Source organism: Pezoporus flaviventris, unplaced genomic scaffold, assembly GCF_033815535.1.
Source record: "Pezoporus flaviventris isolate CSIRO_AGI_PZ_B2104156 unplaced genomic scaffold, CSIRO_AGI_Pfla_v1 ptg000001l, whole genome shotgun sequence".
NCBI lineage: Eukaryota > Metazoa > Chordata > Aves > Psittaciformes > Psittacidae > Pezoporus > Pezoporus flaviventris.
This window is the reverse complement of record NW_026892549.1, coordinates 22,479,571-22,503,068: the sequence shown is the minus strand read 5'-3', so window position 1 is coordinate 22,503,068 and position 23,498 is coordinate 22,479,571. Positions and strand designations below refer to the sequence as shown.

General features: G+C 37.7%; 1 protein-coding gene and 1 non-coding gene across 8 annotated transcripts in view; both read left to right on the top strand.

Annotated features, from left to right (window-relative positions):
* The window catches only part of CCAR1 (cell division cycle and apoptosis regulator 1), a 28,831-nt gene extending 11,319 nt beyond the window's left edge, over positions 1–17,512 (top strand). For 4 of the 7 annotated variants that reach the window (XM_061447841.1, XM_061447814.1, XM_061447793.1 and 1 more), the window contains 19 exons: positions 59–251; positions 1,156–1,288; positions 1,589–1,750; positions 2,182–2,407; positions 3,663–3,776; positions 4,634–4,800; positions 5,517–5,727; positions 6,534–6,617; positions 7,281–7,466; positions 9,105–9,296; positions 9,778–10,005; positions 10,322–10,448; positions 10,666–10,707; positions 12,112–12,194; positions 13,097–13,243; positions 13,643–13,763; positions 14,477–14,662; positions 15,055–15,260; positions 16,184–17,512. In XM_061447841.1, the coding sequence (XP_061303825.1) occupies positions 59–251; positions 1,156–1,288; positions 1,589–1,750; positions 2,182–2,407; positions 3,663–3,776; positions 4,634–4,800; positions 5,517–5,727; positions 6,534–6,617; positions 7,281–7,466; positions 9,105–9,296; positions 9,778–10,005; positions 10,322–10,448; positions 10,666–10,707; positions 12,112–12,194; positions 13,097–13,243; positions 13,643–13,763; positions 14,477–14,662; positions 15,055–15,260; positions 16,184–16,243 (2,868 nt within the window). In that variant the 3' untranslated portion in view covers positions 16,244–17,512. The remainder of the gene's footprint in view (positions 1–58; positions 252–1,155; positions 1,289–1,588; positions 1,751–2,181; positions 2,408–3,662; positions 3,777–4,633; positions 4,801–5,516; positions 5,728–6,533; positions 6,618–7,280; positions 7,467–9,104; positions 9,297–9,777; positions 10,006–10,321; positions 10,449–10,665; positions 10,708–12,111; positions 12,195–13,096; positions 13,244–13,642; positions 13,764–14,476; positions 14,663–15,054; positions 15,261–16,183) is intronic. The other 3 variants (XM_061447804.1, XM_061447832.1, XM_061447825.1) reach the window with 3 other exon arrangements.
* Positions 4,427–4,490, top strand: LOC133274039 (small nucleolar RNA SNORD98). The gene has a single exon (XR_009745004.1). It is a non-coding gene; the product is annotated as a small nucleolar RNA SNORD98 (small nucleolar RNA).
* Positions 17,513–23,498: the final 5,986 nt, after the last annotated feature.

Sequence of the window (23,498 nt, the reverse complement as noted above, 5' to 3'; positions counted from 1 at the left end):
TGTACTTACTGCTTCTAGTTTAAGCTCACTCACAATTAATTTTCTCTTCTGCTGTTAGAACCAGACACAAGCTCAACCGTTACTGAAGACTCCTCCAGCAGTTCTTCAGCCCATTGCACAGCAGACTGCATTCAGTGTTCAGGCACAGCCACAGCCACAGTCCTTGTTGCAGGCACAAATATCAGCAGCTTCAATCACACCTTTGCTTCAGACACAGCCTCAGCCATTACTGCAGCAGCCACAGCAGAAAGGTGCCCCTTCAGTGTGCAAAGTTTGTGTGGTCTTTCTGCTGCTTAGTGTGTGACGATTACTTTTTTTGTTAGTCAGAAGACTGAAGTAATAGTTTAAATAATATGTAAAGGACCCTGTAGAATTTTCGGTTTGGATATGTGTCTTCCTGCAGCTATATGTGGGGCACATTGCCTGCAATAGCTCAAGAGTCACCTGGTAGTGAAATCCCCATGGACTCCTGTTCATAATCCAAAAGCAAAATCAATGTAATAATTTTTATATTAGAATATATTAAATTTATATTTCACACAGTTGTGTTGTTAGAACTGTTACTTCTGTATCTGTGTTTTATTAGCTAAGTTGGCATTTGAGAGAAGAAATACTGCCAAACATGGCAAACCTAAAACAAAGGTTGTGGGGTCACTTGAACGTTGGCTGAAGAATTAGTAATATGGTTGATAATAAGATAAAATGAAGAAAGGGAAGACAAGCAAAGGGAGACAAGCTATCACCAGAGCAGAACTGTTTTGGATAAATGCTTATTACAATCTAATTAGTCCTAGTTGCTGTTTAGTAATGTTTGCTCCCTTTGCAATTGGTTAAATACCTTGAGACAAAAAAAAGTATGGACTAGGGGATTGATGCAGCAGTGTAATAAATAGATTTAAGAATAATGCTTCGGGAAGCTTCCATCTTGAGAAGATACTTTTAAACCAGTTTCACTCACTAGTATCTCAGTTTGAATCGGTGTAGGAAAGCCTAGGTCTCTTCAGTTTCTTGGGGTGGGCATTATAAGTAGATTTATTTGACTCTAGGGTTAGTTTAGAAAATGTACACAAGTGAAGCAACTGTAAAGCAGCGATGTTTGTAAAGTGTGGATAGTTGCCCCCTGTTAGGTATTGATCTTTTAATTTTTTGTTTCAGGTGGTTTGTTACAGCCACCTGTTCGTCTAGTTTCACAGCCTCAACCAGCTCGAAGATTAGACCCACCATCCAGATTTTCCGGGAGGAATGACAGAGGAGGAGACCCTATGCCAAACCGAAAAGATGACAGGAGGTATGCTGTCGAAGACTAGACTATAATCAAAGCGTTCTGTAAAGACCTGTCTGCAAACAGAGCTGGGCTTGTTCCGGTGTGAGTCAGTGATATGCACAAATGGCTTTACGATAGATATTAGTGAAGAGATCTTGCCTTTCTGAAATGAAGGAATTGCATGAATGGTCTCTTGTAAAGAGACAGTGTTCTGAAACTATGAGGAACTTCTCTCCTTTTTGTGAGTTTTTTAGCTTCTGTTCTGGAAACCATTTTTTGTTATCAGCATGCAAAAATATTTGTATCTTGTATGCGTTTTTTAAGTCGCGAAAGAGAACGAGAGAGACGTAGGTCCCGGGAAAGGTCACCCCAGAGAAAACGCTCCAGAGAGAGGTCACCGAGACGAGAGAGGGAGAGGTCACCTCGAAGACCACGACGTGTTGTTCCTCGTTACACAGTTCAGTTTTCAAAGTTTTCATTGGACTGGTATGTTTATAGTGCCAGATGTTTGCCTACATCTTACTTTAATCGTGGGCACAGATTACTGTGAGCTGTGTAAACACGTGTGTGTGTGTAGTGAGTGTTAAATGTTATCTTAACCTTAAGGAAATATCAAATATGTAATGGCTGAGAACCTTCTATGATAAATGTTTTATAGGTTCTTTGTTATTTTTTGATGCTACTGGATACCTTTATAAATTCTCCCTAATATGCAGACCCCTTAATCAGAAGTAGTTAGTAGTTACTTGATTTTAAACCATGACGCTCAGATATTTCTCTTTACATCTTACGTATATACATACATACAGTAATAAATACACAATGGCTGTATTTCCAGTTAATATACCTCTTAATTATGTGCCTTTATTACTGTTTTTTTAATTGCTGTATCTTTCAAATAATATTGTTTATTTCAGCCGTAGCTGCGATATGATGGAGCTGAGGAGGCGTTACCAGAACTTGTATATCCCAAGTGATTTCTTTGATGCTCAGTTTACATGGGTGGATGCTTTTCCTATGTCTAGACCATTTCAGCTGGGAAACTACTGTAATTTCTATGTAATGCATAGAGAAGTAGATCCTATAGATAAAAACGCTGCTGTCCTTGATCCACCTGATGCTGATCATCTGTACAGTGCAAAGGTTTGTATGGATTTCCAGTACTGTGGCTATTCATTAGAAGTTTTTTTACCAATAAGGTAAAAAAGTAAATTTAACTGAACTGAAAATATTCTGTAATTTAAACAAAACACAGTGTTTTTAAACCTTTCAATAAAGAGCTAGTATGTAGTGCTTGAAGAATCATGACTGAAATTCAGTTTGTACTTTTGTTACTAAAGCTGTCCTAAATATTTTTACTGAGGCCTCTACCATTTTCTGCACCCAGTTGGACCAATCTGACTGTAGGAAAGAAAGCCAGCTTCCCCAATATGTCTGAATGTTATTTTTAGGAGATTCATTCTGAATAGTTAGCGGAGCCCCTTTTTGTTTCTTCAAGGGTCCCTTTTGTGCAGTTTGTGCTCTTCTGTTTAGTGATTTATTTTTTTTTTTCTTTCTTTCAGATTCCTCTCAATATTATTTTGTGGAAAGTAGATTGAGCATATTGGGATTATCTGAATGTCAAAAGGGCTGTAATGATGTATAAAAGACCTCAGTGTCAAAACATCTTCCTAAAACTCTTACTAAAATAGGTCTGAGATTTTGAGGTCAATCTGTTTTGGAAGTGTATTTCATTATAAAGACAGGTTTAGAAACAAAACTGCCTTTAACCCTTGTATTTCTGAAAGACTTCACTTTTCTTACGTTCTGTGTATATAAGTCTTGAAGCCTTGGGGCAAGTATCAGACATACTGTTTTTTTAGTCTGTTGATGCAGAGCAAGAGCTCTCTTTCAGAAAGTCAGACTTCAAAATATATTTAGTAACTGAGGAATAGCATCCCATTTCATAATACTAACCTCTTTAGGCTATACAGCAACCTTGGTAGAATTGGCTGGGCTAATGGGATGCTGTAAGGATGCAAATCAGTGTGTTAGTCAGTTGCCTTGTGACTGTGACAAATGGAAGGAGTAAGTTACTGAAACCAGAAATGTACTCAATTTGCTTCTTGGTATAGGCTATTTGGCGTATACTGATAACATGCAAAGCATTTGCTTTTATCTGCTTTCGGTTTGGTTTGGTTTTAAATAAGATCACACATTGCATCCATATGTGATGAAGAGAAATTGGTCCTTGGCAGACATTTTAACCTCAGTTTGACAGTTTATTTTACCTTTAGTTGTTTTGATTTTTTGTGACATTAAGGAAAAAGTACTGGTGTGTATGTATTTGGAAGTTGTGGTCATTGTTTACCAGTCATAGTGGGAAACCTTCACAAGACTGATCTGACTTACACAACAGGTGATGTTGATGGCTAGTCCTAGTATGGAAGATCTCTATCACAAGTCATGTGCTCTGGCTGAAGATCCTCAAGAACTTCGTGATGGATTTCAGCATCCCGCTAGGCTTGTAAAGGTAAATATGCTTCAATGCCAGACACTTTTGGCAATAAAGGTTGGTTATAGAGCTTTAAAATACTAGGCAATAAGGGAGGAGTATGTAGGCAGCTAAATGACGGCTTCATTTTTAAGGAGACCTAGTTTGTATGTGAATCCTGTTTCCAGTTCATAGGAGCTCCATCGTCACTGCTTTAATATTTACTGGATGCTCACCTTGAACTCAAAACAACAGATATTTGGAGAAACTTGTATTATGTTATTAACTTTGTTAGTCTTTTTACAGGCACTTAGACTATTTTTTTAGGAGCTCAGCTGTGAAGGGATTACAAATGAAGCAACAGTTAAATAACCAGTGTATGAAGTGAAATTTAACTATTGTTAAAAACTGAACAATAAGTGCTATGGTGTTTCAGGATGTCACAGACTTGTTTTCCAATTAGACGCTATTGTCTTAAAGTAAATGGAAGTAATTGAATTTATAATGTTCTTATTTTTTTGTAGCTTTGCTTTATTACTTCTAAGCAGGAGCATCTATAGATGTGTATTGGAATTAAGGCACCATTTAAATGAGTAGCTGTTTGTCTTTTGTGTTAGAAAGCTTTGATTGTAAAGGAACAAGCCTTGTCCCAGTAAAGAAACTTGATGGAAAGTCTTGCAAGCAAGAATGAGTGATGATGTTTTAAACCTATTCCATTTCTGAAATGATCTGTGGAAAAAAAAAACTGAACTCTTTCTTGACTGACTTTGAGATTTCAAAATAATGTGGTAGCTTACTCATGGATTTCAGTGTGTTCTATGAAGTATTATTTGTGCTTTGGGAAAATAAGACTCCATCCGTAGCAGGGGAACATTCAGAAGACTCTTTTTGTCTAGTTTTTAGTGGGTATGAAAGGCAAAGATGAAGCTATGGCAATTGGAGGACACTGGTCCCCATCACTGGATGGACCTGATCCAGAAAAGGACCCTTCCGTGCTGATAAAGACGGCTATTCGTTGTTGCAAGGCTCTTACAGGAATTGACTTAAGTGTGTGCACACAATGGTAAGTACTGTACTGCAAAGCAAAGTCCACTGTAGGAGTACTTGTCTGTTACCCCAAGTTAAAAAAAAAAAAGAAAGAAATGGAAAAAACTTTTCTTTGTTGGCTGCTCTTGGTAGTGCAGGTAAATTATTCAAAGGATGTTCTGATTTGTAATAAGCTTGATTGGTGCCAACTGTGCTGAATACTGCATTAAGAACTAATTAAGATCTCTGGGTTTATTTTGATGTGTTATGCTGTAATTTCTTAATAAATGTGCATTGAAAATATTTTTCATTTTGTGCATAGCTGGAGAAGATCGTCAAGAGAACTTCATTTCATTGTTCTTTTGTTACAAATGAATAGCCGTTCGTTATATAGCCATATTTTCTCTTGCTGAGTTTTTGTCCTGTGTTAACACTCACTGAAGTTTTACTAATACCAGGAAAGTCTATTGTATGCTAAATTTCAATCATTTCAACATTTTTATTTGCACATGAAACCTGTGTGCTAAAAACCAAGTTACATAAAAAGAATTTTTTGGGTTTTCCTCCTTTTCAAGTGCGATACGTTGTACAATTGTGCCGAAAGAGAAAATATGGCTTCCATAATTTTTTTCTTTAGATAAACTTCAAGGTCTTGCAGCAAAGTTTCTTTACTTGATGTGCTACAAGTGATCTAGGCTCTTTTAAAATGTATTGTAGAATTTTTTTTCCAACATGCTTCTTCCCTTGCAACAGGTACCGTTTTGCAGAGATTCGCTACCATCGCCCTGAGGAGACCCACAAGGGGCGTACAGTTCCAGCTCATGTGGAGACAGTGGTTTTATTTTTCCCGGATGTTTGGCATTGCCTTCCCACCCGCTCAGAGTGGGAAACCCTCTCCCGAGGATACAAGCAGCAGCTGGTCGAGAAGCTTCAGGGTGAACGCAAGGAGGCTGATGGAGAACAGGCACTGAACGCTAATCCCTTTTTCTATTTCTGCTTCTCACAGGCACAGGAACACAGGCACAAAATGCACACCACATGCTACACAACATACATACATAGGAGGAACATAACTGGTAACAATGACTGGTAAACCAGCTTTCAGCAGTGTAGTGGATGTTGGTTTTTATTTTTGTTTCAGCTAGTTCACTAATTTTAAATGTGTATGCTGATACCACAAATGGAATTGAATTGTGCTTATGATGCGCAGAAAATTTTTTATCATAGATGTAGTTGCTGGAATCTGGGAGCAGTTGTTGAGTGAGATGCAGTTTACGAATAGCTGTCTTTAAACATTTTGCCATTTTCTAAAATTCCTAAATTCTCTCCTCTGGCCAGTTCTAATTGTGATACTTGGAATTGAACAAACACTAGTCTGAAACATCTGAATTTCAGGCCATGTGGCTGATCAGCATCTTGGAATAAGGGAAGGTCTGACTGAACAAGGAGTAATTTGGGAGATTTAAAATCTGGGGGAAGATCACACACTGTGTGGTTAATGGAGACCAGCAGTGTCTGTGTAACCCCAATATTCTTTGTGGTGTTGCTTATCACCCTTTTGTGTTCCGCAGATCTGGCTTGTATTGGCTGAGTGGCACTGTGATCATTTATAAAGTGGTAGAATGTGTGTGTGAACTTGTCTAAATAATAACTTTAGGAGAAGACTATCTGAAACAGTTGTGACCTTGCACAGATCAGCAACAGAATTAAAAAAATAACTGACGTGTTTTCAAACTTTCTGAATGATAATTTCTAAATTTTATTTGTCAGGATGAAGAGGAAAAGGATGATGGGGAAGCTAAAGAGATCTCTACACCTACACACTGGTCTAAATTGGATCCAAAAACAATGAAGGTAACTAACTCTTAAATTTTCTTCCGTTTCTTACATTTTCATTTTTAAGGCACAAACTGAAATATAGCTATATATTCCCTTAATTGAGCAAAACCCTTCTGTTTTACAACAAGTGTTTTAGAACAAGTGTTTTACCTTGCTGATTTTTGTAGGTATTGGATGTGATACCACAGTATGCAAGTGTGACTCCTGATTATAATAAGTGAATACAGCTAAATGAAACTATTCTGAGCTTTTGAACTACATACAATTAAAGGGTATCACATACAATGTATTAACTGGAAAATTAAATTTCTGCAGTAATCTTTATGATACTTTAAAATACTTTAATGTTAGTTTGAAAAGGCAGTAATTATACAAAAATGTGTGGCAGGAGACATAAGTAAAAGTCTCCTTGAAGGGAATAATAATAGTAATAAACTATTTTGCTGTAGTAAAATGGCTTCCCTGCCCTTGTGAGAAGTTCTCCAAAAAGGGGTCTTTGAGAGTGCAACTTTAAATGTAGAATGGTTTATGTATCTGTAAATATTAGTGGTTTTCAGTACAGATTTAAAAAATACAGTTGACTGTTCAGTGTTCTTAATTTTTACTTCACCTTTTCTGCTAATCAAATGCTTTGCAATGTCACTGGGTGATACCACTTACAAAGCTTTTGTTTACTAGGTAAATGACCTCCGCAAAGAATTAGAAAGTCGAACCCTTAGCTCGAAAGGGCTGAAATCGCAGTTGATAGCTCGACTGACAAAGCAGCTGAAAGTAGAGGAACAAAAAGAAGAGCAAAAGGAGCTAGAGAAGTCTGAGAAAGAAGAAGAAGAGGAGGAAGATAGGAAATCTGAAGATGACAGAGAGGTTAGGTTTTGGACATATTTGGTTTAAGCCTTATTAAATATACATAAATACATAAACTATTATGTGTGACATTTGCATAAATAAATACATTGGTATAAAAAGCACAAGACTATGCCCAGTTGTGTAAGGATTTTGTAGTTCTTGGATGACTGTGCTGGGAACTCCTTGCCGTAACTTGAGATGCTGAATTGGAACAAAATCTTGGCAAGTTTGAATTTCTTTATATCAGCAAAGTCAGCTGCAATGTGCAGCTGTGCTAAGGGTGTCTGAATTAATGTCAGGCCTTCAACGTAAGGAAAAATAAATTCCAAACTCACGAGAAAAACTTCTTGAGAGCGGGTGAATACACTTAACCTTTTAAACCTACATGAAAAGCAACTGCTCAGTTGTATGAAGCCTTAGGGAATTATTGTGGAAATAGGAGGGGGTAGGTGCCTCCTGTGGAAGTTACAGTGTCTCAGGGAGTCCAGTTGGAAGTTACAGTGTCTCAGGGAGTCCAGTTTCTTCACATGGCTCACAGTTTGGTTAAGTTTGTTTTCCCTTACTGTGAAACTTTTAAGTTTTGCTTTTGGATGACGTTCCTATGTGTTGAAGTTTCTTAGTTTTGCAGTTGGTAGTTTCAGTACTACTTAGTCTGTTTTGCTGTTTCCTGAGGATAAACAAGATCTGTGCAGTAAGGCCAAAGCTCAGCCACAGAAAAGACGTAAATGTCCTGTGAATGTATTGTGGGTCAGTTGCTTTTAAACCCGCTTTTTTGTGTATTACCTGCTAGCCAATACGGGATGATTTGAAATTTTATATATCTCTGTAAGCCTTGTTGAAGGGAGCAAAGGCCATGTGCTTGCTAATTCTGTCAGCTGCTGCCTTCTCACACAGCTTGGATGCACTTCAACTATCTTCAGGTTTCTTGCCATGGCTTTCTTTAACACAGGGACAGAGCTTTCAAGATTTTGCTTGTTTCTTTAAAAAGCACAAGCTCTGCCATGCCTTTTATCTGTACTCATGAAACTTTAGTATTTCTGCCTTGGCATTCAGTAAGCTGCTTGGTATTTTACCTTTAGTAACCTTTTGTTTATGTGCATCAGTTTTATCTACAGAGATTTCATTTCCCATAATCAAAAGAGCTGAATAAATTGACATCTGGTAGTTGTTGAGAAGATGATGCTTGAAGCTTTTACTCTTCCTACGTAAGGAATGAGACAGCTTACTGTACTGTATTGCTCTAAAAACATCCCTAGACAGTCAAAATTCCTTCAGGAGCATTGGCTCCTTTGCTAGTTTGCAGTCCATTTCTTGAAGCGAACTAGCTTGAGTCCTTCCAATGTTGAATGAATATGCTGCAGTTAACACCGTAAGATACTTACAAGGCGCTCATTGCTCTGTGGGCTAAATAACACTTCATGTCTTGCTTTACGTTGCTCAAGTTTGCAGTTGTTACAGGTGAATGTTGGCGGTGGATGCAGAATGCATTCCAGAAATTCTAGTGTGTGACTTCTGTATTCTGTGTTGCATCCAGCAGGTTAGGCTTTTCTTCACTTTCTTCAAAGCAGTGAGTCTTAAACACTAGTCTGTAGACTGAAACTTCATGTTTGGAGTATGCTATATGATTGGGTTGGTTTTTTTTTTGCCTCTTTTCAGGAAGAGGAAAGAAAACGTCAAGAAGAAATGGAACGTCAGCGGCGGGAGAGACGTTACATCTTACCTGATGAACCAGCAATCATTGTACATCCTAACTGGGCAGCAAAGAGTGGGAAGTTTGACTGTAGCATTATGTCTCTTAGTGTTCTTCTGGACTATAGATTAGAAGATAATAAAGAACATTCCTTTGAGGTAATTTAGCTGTGCTACTTGCAGTTAGACATTCTTGTTTCTTTTAAATTCTGTTACCAGTGCTGTATTCTGAAACTGTGAAAGTGTATGATAACATAGCAAATTAAACTTGAATAAGTTAGTTTTTATGCAATACCTGGCAAAAAAACAGTCTTTCATACATGGTTTACAATAGCTATATAGTCACTATATAATATCCCAAAGAAATGTGCAGGTTTTCAGATGTGGAAGTGAGTTTATAATTTATATGGCTGGTCTAAGTCCTACACTGCTGGAGTACGGGGAAAGAAGCATGTTTATAAAGCTGTTCAAGGTTTCCATATTCAAAGCAGATGGTAAGAAATCTGATACTACATAAAATCCTGATGTGGTGAAAGTTGGTAAGATAGCAGCTCAGAGCTATTTAGTCACAGGTGTATAGATTTTTAATACATACTTTAAAACTTTTTGTCAGTTCTCTTTTCATTCTTCTTTTGTGCAGGTATCACTGTTTGCTGAACTCTTCAATGAAATGCTTCAGAGAGATTTTGGTGTCAGAATTTACAAAGCACTGATTTCTCTCCCAGAGAGGGAAGACAAAAAAGACAAAAAAGGCAAAAAGGATGAGAGAAAAGAAAAAAAAGAAGAAAAAGATGATGAAACAGATGATCCAAAACCAAAGAGGAGAAAATCTGGAGATGATAAAAAAGAAGATAGAGACGAAAAGAAGGTTTGCAGATAGTTCATTTATCTTCTGTCCTGCCTGGATCAGTATTAAACTACTTCTATTTGTATTTTACTTTACCGCTTTCAAAACTCAGGTTTTTTAGTGTTAGTTAATTGGTTTGACTTGTTGATCTATTTAAAATATGCTTCAATAATATTCAGCAATTTAAAAAAATCTACAGGTGTAATGGTATTTTAACATTCAGCTATATCATCCAGATTTTGAAGCAACTAAATATAAACATATGCAATTTTTGAGTGAATGGTAGTGAGGTTTTTTACTTTCCTAGTTATTTAGTTCTGACTAGATAAATTTTTAGGAACTTCTGTTACAGAGGGAAGATAAAAGGAAAGATGATTCTAAGGATGAAGAAGAAACTGAAGATGACAATAATCAAGAAGAATATGATCCGATGGAGGCAGAAGATGCTGAAGATGACGATGAAGGTATCTCGAATTACAAATTTTGTGGCTTTCAGAATTACTTCTTTATTGTCACTGAATATGTTCTCTCAAGCTGGAGAATGCACTGGAACTAGACAACTTAAAATTGCATTATTAGACTAATTTTAGTACTTCTGGCATTGTATGAACATAGTAAATGTAAAGTAGCCATGGTACTCAAAGTAAGGCATGTATATAGAAGTGGTTTTATTTTTTTCAGAATGCAGACCACTCGCAACTCCCATTGAAGTCAGTAGGAGATGTGAGTATTCAGCACCTCTGAAAAGCCAAGCCACTCTGACGTGCCTAACTTCCTGTTCCTCAGTTCTGAAATGTCATCCTGTTTTTATTAAGCCAGAATAAGTGTGGGGTGCCCTGTACATGGTGCTATGAGGAGTTGATTTCTGTTTGAGTGGAGCTGTGTTTGCCTAAAGAAATGGGGAAAGGGACTGGGGAACTTTCCTGTCTCCAGGGAGCAGCCCTCTTTCCCTGCTCAGAGGTTCAGAAAGGCGTAAGATATGACGTATGCTTTTTGGCTTGCACTTTTTCAGGGTTTTTGTCCTTTTGTGGAGTTTCTGCTAGAGGTGTGGGGTTGAACTGCTTAGATACTGCAGTCCCAGCATTTTCTAACCTACATTTTTAGTTGTGTTTTTGGCAGAGTACTGCACCAATCTTAAAAAATTGGTGCCAGTCTGTGATTTCCAAAATAATACTTTCTTAAAATCTGGCCATGAGAGTGCCATGGGCCTGTCTGTACAGGTGCCGGTACTTCCTATAATCTGTAACTGTGCTGTTCCCAGTCAGAGTTGCTGAGAACAACCTACAAGGTGCAGGAGAAAGCTATTGATTCTCAGAAACATGTTGGCAAAATTAGACAAATGTTGTGATACATAGTTTTATCCAAAATTTTCCTCACAAGAAAGGTGAGTGTAAAGCTGAACTTGGGATGTGATTCTCTGACTAAAGACTTGCACATAAGGTACACGGCTGCATGCCATAATCTGTCCCTGAAGTTGTCATATTCCCTTTCTATCCTAATTTTAGATTTAGTTTTACTTTAGTGTCTACTTCTAAACAAAAAACCTGCAGTTTGTAATTCATATCTAGTAAGCAGTGTGATCTGTAATTTCTTGGAGAATCTACTGATCAGAGGATCAGTAATACCACGCTCAAATATACGTATAAACATGCTTTTAGTTACATAGTTGATACAGGTTTTTATGGTATAAAAATATTTGAGAGTAAATAGTACTGATTTTTTCCTGTTAAGAGTGACCATAGTAAGACATAGACTCTCTCAAGCCTCATTAGGGAGAATTGTGGTCGTTCTCTGCACACGTCTACGTAGATGGTAATGTTGGCAGAACTCATTTTGGCCTAGTTAGCGTTTGTTTCAGCTATTCCAAAGGGGCAGAAAAAGAAAGACAAATGGCTTATGTTAGATTAAGACCAGAGAAAAAAGTCAAATTTTAACAGGACTCACTTAAAGGCCACTTGGGTTTTTTAATTATTATTATTTTTCAGTGAAATACATTGATTTCATATATTTGGGGATTTATGTATATGATACGTATGGTTTATGTATATGATATAGTGTATGTACTTTGAGGTAGTGGTTCTAAAATTTTTTTCTGTGGGTATGTTGAATTGTTTTTCTGTTTTACAGATCGGGATGAGGAGGAAATGAACAAACGAGAGGACAGAAGAGAGGGCAATAGGCATTGCAAAGAGAGATCATCTAAAGATAAAGTAATTAACACCTTTCTTAACAGCTACATATAGCCTTATTAAAGGTGTCCTAATTAGATATTAACTACTTTTATTATAAGACTTATTTGCACTCCTTGATTCCTTCAGCACTTTGGACTGAAACACTGTGTGTACATAGTGTTCTGTCTGAAAGACAAGAGGACTGATGCTGTATGTGTGCATGTTAGAGACAGCAGATGCAATTTTATCTGTTATTTTTAACTGCTGTATCCTTGCATAAGAAAGGAGAAGCTTAGCTTGATAGATAAACTGGCTTTTCAGTTGTCAAGTGATGTTTCTGCATCACCCTGCAAGAAAATTGATGCTTTTTGTGTCATGAGGCCAATACCTTGCTTCCATAGTTAAGATTAAGGAACAGAATAAGCTTGTTTGGTTACACTTAAACTTTATTTATAAATGCAAGAATGAAACGAGGTTCTGATTTTCTTTATTTTTTTCTTCAAGGAAAAACAGATGTAGGAATAGGAATAATGGGAAAACAGTCTGCAGAACTGCTGTAGCTGTGAGAGCTAGATGCTCATTCATTACATGCTTATGGACATTTCACTTTGAAAACAGCTGTTCAGTAAAATACGGGATTGAGAGAAGGGATTTTTACTATTGTTAGGTTAATTCTTCATTTTTTTGGCGTACTAGCATGAACAAAAGGAAAGTGTGTCTAGCAGATGTTATGATCAACTGTGCTGTAATTCTTATAATATTTGAAAGATTAAATAGCTTGTTGACGTTTATATTTGAGCTCAGCAGGTAAATGCTGGTTATATTAATCATGCAACTGAACGTAGTAATAAAGTTAACAGAGGAAAACTTTTGTTAACTGATAAGTTCTGGTTTTAAGGATATTTTAACTTGCCAATGATCCCATAATGAATTTTCTGTAGGAGAAGGACAAGACGCAGATGGTAACTGTTAATAGAGATCTTCTGATGGCTTTTGTTTATTTTGATCAAAGTCATTGTGGATATCTTCTGGAGAAGGACATGGAGGAGATACTGTACACTCTTGGATTACACCTGTCACGTGCTCAGGTTTTGTATAGTAAAATATCTGTGAAAACATTACAAGAGTCCTGTAAGTGGGAGGAATATAGTTCAGCTTCTAAAAGCTGTTGCTTAAATATTTCATCCCTGATTTTTATGTAGCCACATCATATTTACAATAAAATACTAGTTTAATCTTTTGTAAATTATCCTGGAAGAAAAAGGTGCAGTTTGCAGCTCTTCATATGCTCATATTGTATATGGACCTTTTGTCTCAAAATTTAATCCTTCCCACCCCCCCCCCCCCCGCTAGCTTATTTCATTTTAAGTCCCAGTATATTAAAGTTTAAAAAGCTTTTAGTTTCTTTAAACTTTCCAAGTTAAAACTTGGAAAAAAAATTCTTGTTGTTAAGTAACACCATATTTCTTTCCATGGCTCTGTTGTAGGTCAAGAAGCTACTTAGTAAAGTAGTGCTTAGAGAATCTTGCTTTTATAGAAGACTAACAGACACTTCTAAAGATGAAGAAAACCAAGAAGAGTCTGAAGAACTACAAGAAGATATGTTAGGTGGTATTATATTTTCTTATGCCACAAAATTCCAGAGAATTGTTTCTATGCAAATGATAATGAGAGTGCTGAGATACTTGCTTCCTTGAAGAAATTAGTTCAGATCTGCAGGGAACCTGCCAGTCTGGAAAAGTAGATCTTGGGCAGTTCATAAATTACAGTATTTCTGGCTTCCAGCGTATCTGTAGGATAAAAATATCTTGGAACAGGAAGGAGGACAGAGGTTAACATCAAGTACTGGTGCATTCACGCCAGTTTTGCAATCGGGAGGATCAGTGCTGTAGATGGTAGAACAGAGCCTGATTTCTGGAGACATTCATCATAGAATAGCTAGGGTTGGAAAGGACCTTACTATCATCTAGTTCCAACCCCCTGCGATGGGCAGGGATACCTCCCACTAAACCATGTCACCCAAGGATCTATCCAACCTGGGAGGAATGCAGGAAGGAGGCATTGAAGAATATCATGAAAGAACATGCTCCTTTGGGGGGCAGGGAGGATAGGAACTGGGGTAAGAAGGGAGGAGAGAAATTGAGGGATAGACCAGCAGACTTGAATTTACTCTTAGTCTGGGTTTTTTTGGTGCTTTGGTTTGGGGGGGGGGGTGGGCTTTTTTTTTTGTTTTTTTTTTTTTAAGATGCTTTTTGAGGTTGGTCGCTACAACTAAAAAATGGCAGAATGATTATTTCCTAATGCTACTTAATCTAATACAGGAAACAGATTACTGTTACCATCGCCTACTGTAAAGCAAGAATCTAAAGCCATAGAAGAAAATGTTGGCCTCATTGTGTACAATGGAGCTATGGTGGATGTTGGGAGCCTTTTACAGAAGCTGGAGAAGAGTGAAAGAGTGCGGGCAGAAATAGAACAAAAGCTTCAGTTACTAGAAGAAAAAACAGGTTGGGCATTACTTTGAAGGTGGTGCTTACATGGGTGCAAGGCTTCTGAAGTAGATAAACCAATTTGAGTAATATTTGAGGTCTAAATTTCTTGGCTGTTTTTTTACCAATTTTTTTTTTATTTTCGATCTCCCAAGCTCTTTGACCTTGCACACCAACTGTTATTGAGTGCCACTGTCACCATGCTGAAATGCTTCTGTTTTATTCAAGGTGAATGTAAGACTTCCAAATATAGTCAGACTTGAGTATTATCAAATTGTAACGTAATGCAGCATTCAGTATTCTTTAAAAATCAGTAGTTACGGTGTTGGCATGTAAATGGACTGTTAAGATGCGCAGCACGTGTCACTGGAAGTGACTTAACTTTTTTTCCTTGTTCCCTTCCTTCTAAGACGAGGACGAAAAGACCATACTACAACTGGAGAATTCTAACAGAAGTCTATCTACGGAGCTCAAAGAAGTGAAAAAGGACCTTGGTCATCTGCAAGAAAATTTGAAGATCTCAGATGATAAAAACTTGCAATTTGAGGGTCAGCTGAATAAGACAATCAAAAATTTAGCTACTGTTATGGATGAAATACAGAGTGTTCTTAAAAAGGTTAGAATTGCTTAATTCCATTTTTTATTATTGTATACAGGCTTCCTGTAGAAGAAATTATTGAAACAAAAAAGTTTTTATCTCAAACCATCTTAGGGTTTTCCTGTCTTGATCTTGTCCATTCCCAGCAGTCCAAATCTGCTCTTCTGTTTGGTCAGTTAGGAGTAGTTTTTCAAGGCAGAACTTAAGTATTTCAATTCATATGGAGGTATTTCAGTAAAATTAGTTTTAAGCCAACCAGATAATGCTCCAAAGCATTTATGTCCTTGTGCAGAAAGATATTTGCATATTTTTGCACATCTGTCATCGATATCATTATGCAGTCCTGTGCTTCATTACATGCTGTAGACCTCCCACTCCACCAGAGCCCACAGATGAAGGCACTGCATAACCCTCTTTTGCCTTGCTCTTAGCTCAGTTAAATACCTTGCTCATCCTGTCTGGTATTTTTGAGATGAGAACGTCTTTGAAGCCTAGCGTTTTCAGATGACTTTGGCCAGAATAAATACTTTGCCGGAACTGTTACAGTAAATTATTATCCTAATTTCCTAATTCAGTGGATTTTGCAAAAACTGGTTTCAGTTACTCTTCAAATAGAGAAAGAAACAGCAACTAAGAAAAAAAAAAAAGGAAAGAAAAAAGGCTCAGCAACCCCTCAAACCTTTCGACTACAAAATGAGGCTTCTGGGCATGCTTTTTATGCTTCTCTTCAGAAGTTGCTTAAGTCACACTTAATTTCCACTACCTCAATTTTCAGGAAACTACTAGAAATATGAATTGGTTGTAAATAAACTGAGTAGGATTATCAGTTCACATGATATTTAAAGTTGATACCAAACAGTATCTGTCTCATGCTGCTTTATAGTATACATGAGAAATATCCCTTTATAATTCATGTTATCCTTTCCCTTTTTCCTTTTAAGGATATTGGGAAGAGCGAAGATAAAGATCAAAAATCCAAAGAAAATGGAGCAAACGTATGATAAAAGTGCTGCTGTTTAGAAGAATGGTGTTACATAATGTAATATAAATCATGATACCAGAATGTATGGGAAGTGATGCATGTTTGATTTTAGTAGTATAAATATCTTAGTTCCAAAAGATGTATAAAGTTTTATGAATGTGAGTGTCTGCTTCTGAAGATTGCTTGTAATTCTTAGCACTCAATTTGAGACACTCCTCGATTGAAAATAATTTTGCATTGCAAAATGTTTTAGGATGAACTTTGTTACAGTTTTAACCCTAATAAAGTTCATCAACAAAATGAAAAGTAGCAAGTATTTAATTACCAAACGCTTTTCATTAAAGTCTAGTGAAAGCAAAATTTTCATTATTTATAGAATTGCCATTTTTAGGTTTTTATTTTCGTCTAATTAGTCTTTATAAATTCAAATATGAATCACAAAGTAGCTGCTTCATTTTGCAAGTAAAGATTTTTTTTTTTAAGAGCTTCTTGGATTTAATTTTTTTTTTTATTGTCTCCATTTTCTTTTCCCTTCCAAGTATAACTTTCTGTCCCAAAGCTGCTTGCGTTAAAGCCTCATACGGTGGTTCAGATGAGATAAGAAAGCAATAGAAACCTACCAAAATACTGGCAGGTTTGTGAGATTTATATGAAAATACATGGGCCTGTTTTAAATGTATGTTGTCTGTGGTTTTTTAATTGTTCTTATCTTTGGATTAATATATATGCTCATTTTCAATAACAAATGCAGTGTATTAGAATGTATGGTTGGAAATCAGGCCAGTAGATGTCAGAATAATGCCTTACATGGAGAAAAAGCTAGCATCGTAAGCCACCTTTAATTAAATTTGGACTTCTTTCTTAGTATGTGTAATTACTTCAAAGACTCTAGTCCACCAACTGAATGGATACACAAGTATCAATACTCCATATTATAGTTACTAAGGAGCAGTACACAACTTCGTTTGTTGAAAGTGGGTAAGATTGCCTGCCTTTGTAGTCACAAATCCCTAGAGATCTTAAGTTAACATGACATCATCGTCAAAGGCAATTTACTCAAATAATGTGAAATATGAGCTATTGTATTTTGATGCAACTTCCAGGAAAATTAATGGTTTTCTTACAGAAATGGTTAATTTTAGCAGACCTTTCATTTTTAGCCTAGATATCCTAGGTAACTAAATACCTGTTAGGAGAGTCTAAGTGCCATAATATGTATGAATAACCTACATGCAAACATGTGTAGCTTTACTGAGATACACATTAAAATGCCTGAGTTTATGTTCAAGAGTCTAAGCTGGTGCTTTTATCACTTAATTTTCTTGGCTCTTTTGGAGCTAGACAGGAAAATATCTTTTCATTAAAATAACACACAAGCTTTTCCCCTCATTCATCTCAACTGAGTCACTGTATGATAACTGATCGCACTAAAGTAGGAAGTAGTATAAAACAATTATGGCATAAAAGTACACAGAAAAGGCATGCTTTATGAATGGATAACATCAAAGAATGAATGAAGATGGTGATTGAATTTCTTATGAAAGGCGTTATCTATGTTGTACAGATGGTGTTAAATTCTTTTGTAATCAGATTATATTTTTCACCTTTACCTTTGTACAAATTGTTGATAGCATGTTTCATTTTTGATGTTGAGCACCATTTATTTAAATGAAAGGTTTGTTCATGAAATGCAGCAGTACCTATGAACATACAAGAAAATAATTCCAGAATTCAAGATAACATCTCTCGAAATGTTTTGATGGGTGTTTTTACCTGAAATTGCTGAGCTGAAAGTAGTTGTCACCCCAAGCAAGCCTCATCTTATGGTTCAGTGGGCGGCCCTGCGAGACAGTTACTAATGATACAGATTTTTATAGTATTAAAAAAAAAGTATTTGTTAGAATGAGTAATCTTTATACTGTTTTGATGTAATAGTGTTTCAGATGTTATGTACAGTATGCATTTATGTTGGAAAGGAAATTAAAAGGGTAAGCAATAAAGGAGGGAAGGGAGGAAAAATAAGGAGAAGTTTTAGAACATACAGGCTTTGACCAGTCTCCTGAAGCACAAATAATGTGAGGAACAGAGACCTCTACAGCCTGTTTAGGTTGCTTTACCAAATAGCATAAGGTTCTGTATATGTCAGGCATTGATGGTGTGTATTAGCTAAAGCTTCTTGGCAGTATTCCCAGAAATGTAACTAATTCTGAAGAAAATTGAATAGACTATCAGTAATAGAGGTTTGGAGAAGCAATCTTTGTCAGTTTTAATTCACTAACAATGTTTTTTTGTATTTCATGTCGCACTTCATAGGCTTCACACTTCTTTCATTATGTAGCAGGTGCTGACAAAAGGCTAGTAAAAAGTGAGCCTAAGGTAGGTCCTACTCTAATGCCTCAACATCCAATTTGTAGTTTTAAAGTCATCATAGATGCTTTATAGAAAGTAAATCTCAGACTGTCTTGTTCTGTAGAGAAAGCACTGCTGCAGCAGGCCAGTAAATGGAATCTCATCTCAGTTTATAGCTTATTTCCCTCCCCTTTTTGTATTTTGTCTAGTATGGAGGAATTACTGAGTTAAACCCTTAGAAAGTGATACTCATATTAGTGGATGTCTGAATAAGGCTAGGAAGTTCCAGGTGATATATCTGCATGCAAAATGGTCTAGAATAAAGTTGACTGTCTTGAGGCCCCTTTGCTTTTGGTCTGTTAATGAAAAGGCAGAAGTTCATAGTTTCAGTTCTACATAGCAGCAGTGGCAGATAGACCAGCAGTGAATTTTTACTCAAGTTTTCTGAAGTGTTGAGGGTTGCGTGCAGGATAATGGAGCTGTTTTCAGCACTGCTACATGTTCTACCATGATGAAGACATGTAACGTTTTCTTGACTCACCCAGTGCTTGATGCTGGTGCCTATAGCATGGGGCACTGCTGCAATATCGCTTCCCAGTCATTGCTCGATTTATCTGATGTCCTCTGGTTCAGCCTGGGGTGCCCTGGAGTGTATAATGGAGAAGTTGGAATTCTATGTCTGGTGCCCATGGGTTTCCACAGATCCAGTGTTCCCAGTCGAGTTGTTTCAGAATTTAACTTTATGAAAGCTAGTCCTTCAGCATAACGTTTTTTTCAATGTTTAACTGCTTTGAGAGAGATGATTATCTTTTGGTCCATCTTTCTGCTGAGTAATGTACTGTGTGAGTATCTGTTTGGACTTACGTAACACAGTTAATTTTCACCGATAATTTTATCAGGAATGTGCACAAAACCTGGAGCTTCTGTATAATCTTTTTTTATCCAGGTCAGGTTCTTGCCTTGAATGCATTTGTTCAGTGCAGTTTAAATATATAAAATATAGAATCATTAGTTTTGAGTGACTGTCTAATGGCCAGCAACAGATTGTGAAATGTGTACGTAGCAGTCAGTACACTTAGGCTAATCTTTTCCAGAAAGCAGAAGTGATTCCAGTAGAAATTCAGCTGGGACTTGTATGTTGCCATGTAGTGTTACAATAAAAATGGCATAAATAGTGAATACCACTACTCAGCTATCAAAGCTGCCAGTGTTTTCCCATCAAACCTGTTTCTGTACTGGGTCTCATTAGATGTATTGCACGAAAGTAGTTACAGTAAAAGCTCTAATAACAAAATGCGTTACTTTCAAGCAAAAGCATAATTTTCCTTTTTAATTAATCTGCTCCATAATCCATGGCATCATGATACAGGGTATAAATTTAAAGTTTTAGAACACAGCAAATATTGCCTGAAGTCATATGTTTCGTAGTGTTTTACCTGTGGTTAGGAACATTGCTTTTGAATTTCTAGATGTTTGATCTCTGAATTTGTATTGAAAATATGTGCCATGGCAGTAGTATGCTGCTTTTGACTCCTTATATCCTGCTGTCTTTTGAACTGTTGTTCTCTTTAAATAGAGTTGATTTTAAGTTGTGTGAGGATTCAGGTCAAGTACCCTACAGTACACATAAGAACCAGTATCTTTTTGGGTGTGATTAAGTGATCCTTCAAGCTGTCATGTGTAGCCCGGTATTGGTTCAGTTCTTTTTATTCTTTCTCTAAAATGGCAGCAGAATAGTGGTGCTGAGTAAATTTGTTTGTTGCATGCTGCAGTTCCCTTGCAACCTTTTTCTTCCTTCTTTTGGTGGTATATTTGGGTTTCTTTTAAGTGCAAGCAGGTTTTTTTCCCCGTATATTGCTGAATTCTTTTTGGTCTTTCTGACACAGGGTCATCCAGTTACGTTCCTGTTTTGTCATGCAAGGGGCAGAAAGAGCTGGAAAACAGCAACCTTCATTCTTTTTTTTGGCCCTTTTTTAGCAGGGCTAAATGGCAGCCCATGGATATACATATAAAAAAAAGCAGAAATTGCTGCCACATGTCATGTCATAAAATGAACAGCTGGGAATAAAAGCACTTTGCAGTGCTGGTCTCAAAACCACCACTTGTCTCATAGACCAGTCTGATTTATTGTAAAACAGTCCATTGCATGTATGCAGAGGGGAAAATTAAAAGACAGACAGTTTTCACTGTAAGTTTAACGTACATGCGGGTTAGGGAGATGGGGTGTTAACACTTTCAGTTTTTGGCTCTCATAGGAATTGAGAGAATCTTGCAAGGTGTCTTAAACATCTGGAAATATTCTTTATCTGTTTCACAACGGTCTGAGTTTCCCGTAAGAGACTTTCCTTTTCAGCTTTGTCTCCTGATGCCTTGTTTTATTGAAGTACTATTCAGGAAAATAAGTACTTCTATTAAGTGCGTTATGTTGAACATAACTATTAGAACATTTGTGTTAGAAGTTGTAAAATCTTGGGGAAGGGTTTCCAAATGCCGCTTGGGAGTATTCTTAAAACATTTGTTTACAGAAAAAAACTTACTTGGCAAGTATTTCCTCTGATACAAGGAAGCCATGTATAATGTGACTAAACAGCTGAAAATGAGGATTAGCTGCTTACCAGTATCGAGCCTGATTTCCTGCTTTAGTGTCTTTCTGAAATCAAGCTAATGACCTTTTTTTTTAGGGTGGGGTTATCTTTTCATTATACTGTGGAGAGGAAAAATAGATTACCTTTAGTACTGGGACATGTATGGGTGGCTGCACATCTATAAATCCTCTGATTATCCATGGGATCCAGTAATATGCTTGCAAGGAATGTGCAGTCAGCGTTTTCAGTCGTGTGATTTGGGCATGTAGTGATTGACAACAGAAAAGGGGGGGGGGGGTAATACAATGTGCAGTAATTGTGATCCATGGACAAAAGCTGAAGTTGTATGGTGTGCCCTTTGGGTAGCAGGGGCTCACAATAGGAAGGATTGATAAAGAGATGGCTGTGCAGGTACTCTGAACAATTAATTTATTCCAACATCTACCTCACACTTTAAAGAAAAGGAAAATTAATCCACTTTAGGCCTTTTCTTTTTCTTCAATAACGATAGCTTGAAGAAAAAATCAAATGCAACCTGCAGTTCAAGAACCGTCACAAATTCTCTAAGGAAGGCACTGAATTGGACACACAATTGCTCTGTGAGCACAGGGTCCCAGAGTGAGCAGTGCCCTCATCCTGTCTGTCGAGGATTTTCCAGAGTAGATGAGAAGTTGAGCTCCAGCTTTGCAGAATAGGAACGAGCTGTGTAACGTGTAAAAACAGCACACAGTAATGCTGAAACAGCCTCGTGTGCCTTTGCACCGATGCCTCTCTGCTCTGCCAGGGTTTCGCTTCATGAAATCGTAATCGGAGGCGGGGCTTCAAGAGCCCTGATCCTAGAGGAGGAACACCCGGGGTGGGGAGGGGCGGGAGTCTTTTGTCTCTCTGAAATTTTAGTGCAAAGTAGAGGCAGGTTCCTCCAGCCCAGAGTGGGATTTTTGTGGAGGAAGAGTGCCCCATCCTGGAGCAGCACGGACGGGAGGGAAGAGCTGGGACAAGGCTGACCCCAGGGGCAGCAGCACGTAGCCAGTGCTGGAGCCCTCCTCTGCCACTGAACTTTTTTGCTTTCATCTTGACTATTTCTTACCTCCTTGGCTGCCTGCCTGCGTGATCCTCTCTGTTCTGCAGAGCTGCTGCTGGTTGATTCAAGAAGCGTAGCCTGCGCTGCCATCAGAGGCTTTACCAGCTAGAAGTACCAAACCACTCTCACAGCAGGTAACTTCTGCCTGTGGCACCCAGTGATTAGCTGTATCAGTGTAAATCCCGGCAAGCAAAATCCTGCAGTTGGGCTGGTGGAAAAGCAGGGAGCAGGCAGGGCATCACCACCACAGTTTTCTCCAGAGGCACAGCCTCCCCTTCGGTACAAATACTGGGACAAACTGGGTTTCAGCTGCAGGTGGTCTGAAGACAAGTCGGTGGTGACAGGGTGAGGCATTAGTGTAGACATGGACACTCAATATTTAGGAAAAATGGCCTAGGAAGTAGGTGTGCTGGTTGGTTTTGGTGTTTTGTTCTGGGAAATGTTTTCTGGAGGAGATGAGTGGATGTAATGTGTCCAGAGACTGATAACGCCGTGAACTGGAAGGTGCATTCATAACCATTGGAAGACTAGATTAGTTTTCATTCATCATGAGCATTTTTAGACAAAGGATGATGCATGGAAAGAAGTGCTGTGGCTGAATGTTATGGATTGACACTGCACAAAGAATTTGTCTGAGAAAGAGCTACAGACTGTGCTGCCACAGGAGAAGGTAAGGGTAGAGGGAACGCACCACCATGGGTGAGGCAATGGCTGTCCAGGAGGGAAGGCGCTTTGCTGTCTAATGCAGACGTTGACACTCTGAAGTCAGCGGCTGCTTTAATCTTAATTCTTCTGGAAATACTGAAAACAAACAAAACCTACAAAGCAATCTTGAATCTTTTCTAGAAATGCATAAAAGCAAAATTGATGGAAGATCTAAGAAGCCATTGTGCTCAGCCATGTTCCGTTTGCTGCCTGAAGTATGTGATTATTCACATGAAAAATTTAGATGATGAGAATTTTTCAGAATTTGACACATTGCAGCACTGTCTTGTCTCCTCCATCATTTAAATTGAATTTGTTAACTTTCACGGGACACACGGAGCTGTCAGATCTGGCGGTAGCAACAACAACAGAACAATCTTGAGGGAAATGTTTTGAGTATTTTTAACTAGATTGTACCAGTGGATATTCAGCCATCATTTCCTTCTACTACCTACAATTAATTGCGCCAATAACCTCTGCAGTCTAATGAAGCCAGGCTGCAATCAAAGGCTTGGTCTTTTACGTAAAAGCACAGCTGCTGGATTATAAAGTGC